The 9,646-nt window shown below is 33.4% G+C and overlaps 1 protein-coding gene across 1 annotated transcript; it reads right to left on the bottom strand.

The window, feature by feature from the left end:
• Positions 1-904: 904 nt before the first annotated feature.
• LOC120090911 lies at positions 905-1,966 on the bottom strand. Its single transcript, XM_039048604.1, has 4 exons — positions 1,530-1,966; positions 1,272-1,380; positions 1,045-1,189; positions 905-966 (listed from the first exon to the last, which is right to left on the bottom strand). Exons 1-4 carry the CDS (start codon positions 1,964-1,966, stop codon positions 905-907), a joined length of 753 nt encoding a protein of 250 aa, XP_038904532.1.
• Between the last annotated feature and the right edge of the window lie 7,680 nt (positions 1,967-9,646).

Here is a 9,646-nt window from a genome sequence, read left to right on the forward strand (position 1 = left end):
TGGACTGCTCATTGATCGTCCCTGCTGGCTATTCACTATGGGTTTTCTGGTGGGTCTGAAAGGGATCTTGTGCATCAATCTGTGGGGGATCATCATCATTATGAGGTTCCTAATTATCGTTACCATCACCATTATTATCATCACGAGTCCCTCATCATGATGCCCTTGTATTATTACTATCATGAACAAATCAAACGAACTATTCTATCAAGGGAGACGATCGTCTAAGAATATGTAAAAGATCGTTTAGAAACTCTATACGATCATCTGTGAAATCTAAATAATCGTCTAGAAAATGTAAACGATCGTCTAGAAAATATGGACAATTGTCTAGAAAATATAAACGATCGTCTAGAAAATATAAACGATCGTCTAGAAAATGTAAACGATCGTCTAGACAATATGGACAATTGTCTAGAAAATATAAACGATCGTTTAGACAATCTATACGATCGTCTAGACAATGTAAACTATCGTTTAGACAATCTATATGATCGTCTAGAAAATACATACATCACACAGTCGATGGGCCATCATCTTGATCTCGTTCAGTTGTTGGTCCATTAGATGATGTTGGACAGTAAACGTATCTCCCATGTGACGAACCATGGTAGTCAAGTTCGCCAAATCTTTTCGAACTTCTTTTATTTCTTCCTTAAGAATCTTGTACAATTTGGAATGACAATGTCTGGAGGACTTTTGTTACTTACGTGGTTCCAACTATGTTTGGTTAGTCTAAACCGGTATACGTGGTTCTGGCTCTATACGTTACACATTTAGCTCTAGCTTTCTACATGGGGTTCATGCTCTTTGTGCCCTCCAAAGGACTCATGAGTGTCGACAGAGTGTTCAACCCTTCAATCCTTCTTTCCCAAACAACAGGAACCACATTAAGTCCTTCAAGTCAGTTGTCCTTGTACCTTAACTCCTCTGTGCTAGGTACAAGTTTTGACACAACAATAGTCTCTACATAAATAAATGAGCAAGTCAAAATGCATGAAACTATAAACAAAATGAGCAAGTTAGAAGTGATCGGTTACTTACTTTTTGAGTGGAAAACTTTATTGCTCAATGATTTATAAGATGAAGCACGAGAACAAGTCCATCTAAGAATTCTAGGAATTTCATCCTTGCTGATTTTGGTGGCTATGAACTTACTTGATGTGGATAAAATTTGATAAGCCCAACCCTACGAAATAGAAACTTTGTTACACGTACAAAACACACAAGTTCAATGTATATTGAAGTGAATTAGAAACAAAAGTACATACCTGGAAAGCAAGTACGAATCCCTTTATACAGTAATGTGAGGCATGGTGATCACCTTTTTCTTTCTTTGAATCATATGCCTCCTTCTTCCCGTACATGATAGTCTTCATGCTATTCAATGTACGTCCATAGAAGAGCAAAGACCAATCATAATGTACAAAGATGTTTTGGTCATCGACAATCCCAAATATATTGCTATCGAACTGGGGTTTCTTGTCTTTTCTAATCATCACCGTTTCAATGAACAACGCCAATGCAACCTTGAAGCATCTTCGTCATTAGTAAAATTGAAATTCTCGAAGGCGATCTCCACATCCTTGCAAGAACTATCCTTTCCATTTGGGTCCTTGGGTCCAAGAATGAGTTCTCGCAGTCGTTCACTTTTTTTTCTTTCCACTGTTTCCTTGGTCGACCACAACCCAATTATCAAGTTAAAGTCCTCTTGGGAGAATATTACCTTTTTCCCTAGAATGTTGAATGAAATAAAGTCTAGGTTCGCATCTACTACCTCCCTTAATAGAAAGTGGTGCAAAAGTTGTCTATTGAAAACAAGATCTATATCCAACAGAGGACCAAAGGTCATTTTCCTATACAGTCTCATATGTGCTTCTATCAACTTTTTCTTAATGACAGGGGCAATTTTGTGGACTTGGCAAGCGACGGTAGTAGGAAAATATTTCTCAACAGAGACGACCATCTTACCAATCTGACAACCGTGTACATTACAAGAATTAGTAAGCAATCGCACAGCAAAAACTAAGCAATCACATAACAAAAACTAAGCAATCATATAACAAAAACTAAATAATCGCATAACAAAACCTAAACGATAGTATAACAAAAACTAAACGATCGCATAATAGATATCTAAACAACCGCGTAACAGTTAGCCAAGTGATCGCATAACAGATGTCTAAACGATCGCTAACAATTAGTCAAATGATCACATCATGGATATCTAAACGATCGCGTAACAATTAGCTAAACGATTGCATAGCAATTAGCTAAACAATCGCGTAACAGTTAGCTAAACGATCGCATAACAAATGTCTAAATGATCGTTTAATAGTTAGCTAGACGATCGTGTAACAGTTAGCTAAACGATCGCACGATATAAACCTAAACAATTCGATCGTTTAATATTCTCTATACGATCGCTTAGTAATCATTATCCGATCGCTTAGTAATATCTAAACGCTCGCTTAATATTCTTTAAATGCTCACTTAGTATTCTCTATCTGATTTGTTAGTATTTTCTCAACAATCGATTACAAATGAACACATGGTTAAACCCTAAAAGATAGTCAAACCTCAAATATCAACGTACATTTTTCAAGGAAAAGAGTCTCATACCTTTCAGATCATGACGACAGTGGAAAGTGTGTAGAGATGACTAGCGAGAAACCTACAAGGAGTGTTCGACTTGTTGAGAATGGTGTCCTAAATCTCCTAGTAATCTCGTAGTTTGTAAACTATGTATAAACATATTGTTATTAATAAAATAAGTGTTATTTTATAAGCATTTACTCAATCCAATAAACTAAGATCCGAGGTTATTTTATGTAAATTTAAACAAGTATATAGAGACATACAGGTGAATCTTGCTTACATAATAACCTTAATAGTCTGTAGTAGATGGATAAGCTTAGGTACCTTATCTTGGTGACACTACAGATACGACTCACTTTGTAGGTGTTACAAATGATTTGATCCTAATCATTCATGTGGAGACATGTGAGCGGGGGTATCGTATACAAAGAGTTTGTATAAGACTGGACCACGAAATGGTTAGTCTCTTTATATAACACCATTGACAATTGAGACTTACATTTCACTAGGATGGCCATAGGTGACATGACCTGAATCCTGAGTGAGTTGGGTACTCCTGCTCATGAAGGCGGTCCTTTGATTTGTATAGGTGAGAGTGGCCAGATTGCCAACTCAACAAGCCTACCATTTTGGGGATTTGTCTGATTGGGGAGTTGGGAACTCAGCTTCACAAGGCGGAATCACTCCTTCCTTAATGTAGAGATTGAAGGAAATCGAACACGAGGATTTCCATGAGCAGTGGAAAGATCATTCCAAATTACAATCATATATGAACTTTACAATTACAATCTTAAACAGAAACATATGGTTATACATTTTTACAGAAATTATAGCATGTTTAACAACAGATCAAGGACAAGAGTAACACACTTTCGTTTACTCATCTCAAAGCTCCTTGATCACGAACGCTCGAACACAGCAACACCCAAACGCTTGTCCAACACGACCGCTACACTGCACGAACACTGTGCACTCGAACTCCATGATCACCTTGGTCACAAACACCCCGAACAACACGAACGGCCTCCACAGAACCTCAACAGTGTCGAGTTAAGACATCACCAAGAAGGCTACCTTGGTATTCTCAGTGTGAGAATCCAGAGGGTGGCCTCTGTGTGCACTTGGTTTAAGGCAAAACACAAGGGGAAACCACAATCGTGTAAACGATTGAGCAAGTGGGAGATGGAAAGAACCTATCATATAGGTCGATGCCCAATCATTTAGGAAAAGCTAAGCGATCGTCAAGCAAAAGCTATGCAATCGTTTAGCTCATCACTTAGCTGAGTGTCTGTCGTTTACTAACACTCCACAATCGTTTAGCTAACTCCAAGTTTTCACTTAGTAAATCCTATTTACTTGACAACTTCCGTGAGAAATTTTTTAAGAGAGGAAATCTCAAAATTTATAACCTATAGTTTTAATATTTCATCTCATGAAACATATAAACCATAATTCTTTTTCTGTTCCATGGCACTTAATGTAAAGCCCACATTAATCCTCCATTAGATGTATCTCATACACTATACCGATTATATCATATATAATCAAAATACCTCTTATCAATTTGAACATTTCAAATCAACACCAAAAACTGATCTTCAACTAAATCCATTGAGCTACCAAGGGGACCTTATGGACCTGTAACTCGAAGCTCCAACAGTACGTGAATAACTGACTAAACTCTTTAGTCACGGGATCCACCATCCGTTAACTGCCAAACACTCAACTAAAGATCGACAGCTGAACTATCCTTGCTACAGTTATATTATGTGTCCATCTTAACCAATCAATAGTGCGATAACCCTTCACAGATCGCTCGTAAGTATAGCTCGACCAATAACCGTTATGCCCCTGTAGTTACATCTAACTCCTTAAGCATCATTAATCCCGCTAATGAACATAAGTCATAGTCCTACTATGACTGAGTCCTCTCTTCCAAAGAGAAATTATGGCTACTATGTTTAAGCCTCAGAATCAGCCCTTAAAGGAGCAATTTCTCTACTTATCTTTGCTTCAGGAAGGGAGTGAATTTCATCTTGTGTAAGTGAGTTCCTAACTCCCAAATCAGGAAAGTCCCTAAAAAGGTAAGTATGTTGAGTTGGTAATCTGGCCACTCTCACCCATACTAATCAAAGGACTGCCTTCAAAGGCAAGATTTTCCAAAACACTCAGGATTGAGGTCATATCACCTATGGTTGTTTAGGTGAGATGTAAATCTCTAGTATCAACGGCGTTATATACAGAGTCTAGTCATCTCGTGGTCTAGTCTTATACAAACTCTTTGTATAGGACACCCCCGCTCGTACATCTCCACATGAATGGTCAGGATCTACCATTTGTAGTAGTTTACAATACTTGTAAACCTCTACGAAGCGGGTCGTATCCGTAGTGTCACCAGGATTAGGTATCTCACCTTAATCCTTATACTACATACCTATTTAGGGTATCACTTAAGGCATAATCCACTTGTATATCACATATATATGCTTAAGTTTACATAAGATAATCATGGAGCTTTGTTTATCAGATATGAGTAAATGCCAGAATGAAATAACGGTTATTTTATTTATAAAATAATGTGTATCATTACAAACAACGAGACTCTGGAAAAATTAGGACATCAATCCCAACTAGGGTAGGTAGAGAAATTGCTCCTTTAAGAGCTAATTTTGGGTCTTGAACATAGTGGCCACATCCTTTCTTGGGAAGAGAGGACTCAGTCATAGTGGGACTATGACTTATTGTTCATTAGAGAAATCAATGGTACTTAAGGAGTTAGATGTAACTATAGAGACAAAACGATAATTTGGCCCAGCTATACTTACGAGCAATTTGTGAAGGGTCATTGCACTGTTGATTGGTTATATCCAATAGACACATAAATATATTTATAGTGCGAAGAGTGCAGTTGTCGGTCGTTAGTGGAGTGCCCGACAGTTAATGGATGGTGGATATCGTGATTAAATAATTTAGTCAGTTGTTCACATACTATTGGAACTTCAAGCTACAGGTTCATTAGGTCTCCTTGGTAGCTCAATGGATTCAAGTTGAGAATCAGTTTTTGGTTAGTTTGAAATGTTCAAATTAACAAGAGGGAATTTGATTATATGTGATATAATTAAATTAATTAAATTATATGTAATATAATTGATATAATGTATTTGATACATTATTAGACTGAAGGAATTAATATAAATATGATTTATATTAAATTCCATAAAATAGAAAAAAAAAACTATGGTTTATATGTTGCATATGATGCAAATGTAAAACTATAGGTTATAAATATAATATGATAAGTTAGTTATTGTATTTATTTATAATTTATTAATTATAAGATAATTAATATTTATTTTTCTAAATAACCGACCTTAGTGAGTGGTTATTTACGGTTTTATGGTAACTGTGAGATAAAAGGAAAAAATAGTTTTTCAAATCATTCAGTCGAAATATCTCACATAATTTACTATCGAGTACTAAGAGCTTTACTACACGATAGCTTAACAGAGCCTATACAATCGAGTATCAAGTCTATACGATAGACTTCTTCCTCTATGCTATCGAGTATCAATTCTATACGATAAACTTCTTCCTCTATACGATTGTTCATCGCGTACTTGGTCGTCTACTTCCTCCTTCCCTCTATCCAAAATCATAGAGAGCCCACAACTCCTGGATTATCACACTGCGAATACCAAGGAAATCTTGTGATGGTGTCGAGTTATGTTCGAGGATCAAGGATCGAGTTGTATTCGCTGGTGATCGTGGATTTTCCAGTAGCTCATTGTGTTTGTGCTATTTGCTAAGTTGTTGAACGATCAAGGGAAACACGTGAATAAAGGGTTCTTCAAAGGTATTATCACTCAATCCCTTGTATTTACTTTGAAGCATACTATAATTTATTCTTTACTTCATAATCATTTCTGTATGATTGTAAATGTTTGAGTTCTTTCACAATGGAGTTTTGAACGATTTGTTTTTGCTTAAAGGTCATCTAGTTTTAGAGCCCCTTCACGGCTCAGATAGAAGACATGAGCAAAATCGAGAGAAAACGCTTCGAATAGAAATGCTTTGGGTAGGAAATGAATGAAATGAAGGGAGATCCTATCGTTGTAAAGTATTCATAGAGACGCGCGTTCACCAAACGATTTGAAGATTTTTTAAAAATTGGGGGTAATTTTGGAAGTTCACATAGACAAAAGGTCAATGGTAGAAAAGTTTTTCGGAAGAGGTCATTGGTAGAAAATTTTTTGGGTTTTGGGTCACTTTGTGAAATTTTCCAAGCAAGAACCAACAAAAAGTTTTGAATGAGAAATCAAAGTATATTTGATATATCTTTGAATTTTCTAAAAATAAACTAGAACATATTTGATAAGTGCATAAAGAAGATAATTTGTTCAATATATCGTCTTATATACCAAACAATATATTTACATGTAAATACATACAAATAAATCATGGTATATGTGATGTATATTTACATTTTCTAGTATATTACTAGTATATTTGACGTATGCTAGATATATCAAAGGACAAATAATCGACTTTCAGCTAGGAATATAGAAAATTAATAATAGTAAAAATATTAAATTTATCCAAAATTAAAGTTAAATTTTTTTAACAAAATAATTTAAAATATAAAATATGAAATATATGGTGTTTAAATATTTTTGTCATGTAAAAATCTCTTTTTTAATGGTTTTTGAAACATGTCCAATTTCTTTTAATATATTATCATTAATAGAAACTCAAATTCAATGTACAAAATATTTTTTTTTTCTTGTATGTTTTTTCAATATAAGTGCACAAGACATGGATAGAGATTATTGGTGATCATTTCACTTTATTGTATACACAAAATCGCATGAATTATTGGCTAAACTTTGTCCTCAACCAATCTTTTATATTTCATAAATTGGTCATTTTCTTTTAGATAATTTATCCTTTAAATTATCCATTAAAGTTTATTTTTATCAGTTCTTACAAAATTATAGGTTTGATATTTTCTCAACAATAATACATGATCATGTCATTTCATTTCACACTGAAAAATCTACTTCACTTCCTTTCTGCAAATTAAAGGATCCCATTTGATTTATATTTTTATTCTTAATTCCATTACTCACTAAATATATTTTCTTAACTTAATAACTATATGAGATATATTGACCATCAACGATTAAAAATATTGAAAAAGAAATATTGAAAGTCCTTTATTTATTATGATAATTAAATTAAACATGATCAACGCAAGTAAATATAATGAATTCATGATATAATATTTTAATATAGTGAATAAAAATTGTGTCGAATACATGTGTAAGCATATCACAAAATATAAGCACAAAGTCAAATAAATTCAAGTTATTTTGTAACAATATACTATTATATATATAGATCGTTTAAACGTTTAAATTGTAAAGTCTAATAACAAATTTGAGTTTCTTAAGGAAAAATAATATTATAAGTAATAAGAATTTGAGAAAAAAAGACATAATTTAGTAAGATTTGCTTATAAAATGGGACCATAAATATAAAAGAACATGTTCTACATGTATGAAGCTTTAAATGCAAAGTTAAGATTCCCAAAAGCTAGTAAAAAAGAGAGTGCAATTATTTTCTTTCTTTTCTCATAGGTATGTGATTCCTAAAGATTTTTTTTTTTTAAAAAAAAAAAGCATATGAGAAAGGCCAAATATGTTTGTATGATGATGTTCCAAACATTATCTATTAATATTTAAATGAATATAAAAATTACATCAAGACATTTCATTGGGTCTACGATATGTATATTTATATACCAACATTCAATGTCATTTTCAATCCTTTTATCCTATTTAAATTTTACTTTAAGTGTCAAATTTGGTGGATTGTGTCATTGTTTATGATATTGAAGAATAACAATAAGACAACTTCTAAGGAGAAAATAACTGTCTATTACGAATGGTTATATCTCTTTGCCATCTTATACTTATCCTTGCAAATACGGCAGCATGAAAATTATCACCATTCATAAAAGAAAAATCCAAAGTACAAAAAAATATATATATATTATATAAGTTTAAACTATATTAAATTACATATAAATTAATAAATAGTCGTAGAGCATTATTGAAATATTAGGTAAATTTAAGACATTTCAAGTAGAAATCCTACCAAATAATTATAGTTATTAAAATATTCTTAAATATATGTAAAATATTTATAAGAAACAAGATTACTTATAGATGTCAGACATCTTTAATTTCGATATTTTAAGATTTTGATTATCCACATGTCTGAAAAACAAATAACCCTAAGAGGTATGGGTCATTGAAATTCACCAGCTACCACAAACCCACATCTTACACTAACCCACGACGCCAGTACCAAATGTTATGCTGGGGAAGCCACCAAAGAGGCCGCTCTAGATGTGACGAGGAAAATTCAATAGAGTCGCTCATAATAAACCATGAGGGATGAATTGAAAAATCTATCATGCTCCATAATAATCACTAAATATAAACTTAAGTTACATCTCTGTTAATACATGTTATTAGCCTGATTAATTTGGTTGTTATTTATGGTTACATTATGACTTTAGTTTTGCTATTTTGTTCTTATTCACATTCTATTCCTTGTTGCCACGTAGGTTTGATAAATCATACTTCGTCGGCTTTATTGCAAAATAAAACACCTTTTGAAATCTTATTTGGTACTGCTTCAAACTTTCCGTTATATGTTTATGGATGTCTATATCTTACTCATAATCAACGAGCAAAAGAGAATACATTTGCTTCATGTATTTGAATGTGTGTGTTCGTTGGATAGCCACGTGATAAGAAAGGATGGAAGCTATATGATCTCAAAACCAGAGAAATAGTTGTCTCGTTTGATGTTAGATTTCATGAGAATGAATTTCCATTGCTGAAACTATTTTTTCTATGTCTTCCAATGATAATGTAGTGAATGTTAATCCTATTGGATAATTTGAAGAGTAATTTCGATGAATTAGTGCTCCCTTGTTGGGTATAGAACATGCCCTAGGATACATGTTTCACTAACTTTA

Source organism: Benincasa hispida, chromosome 11, assembly GCF_009727055.1.
Source record: "Benincasa hispida cultivar B227 chromosome 11, ASM972705v1, whole genome shotgun sequence".
NCBI classification, from domain to species: Eukaryota; Viridiplantae; Streptophyta; class Magnoliopsida; order Cucurbitales; family Cucurbitaceae; genus Benincasa; species Benincasa hispida.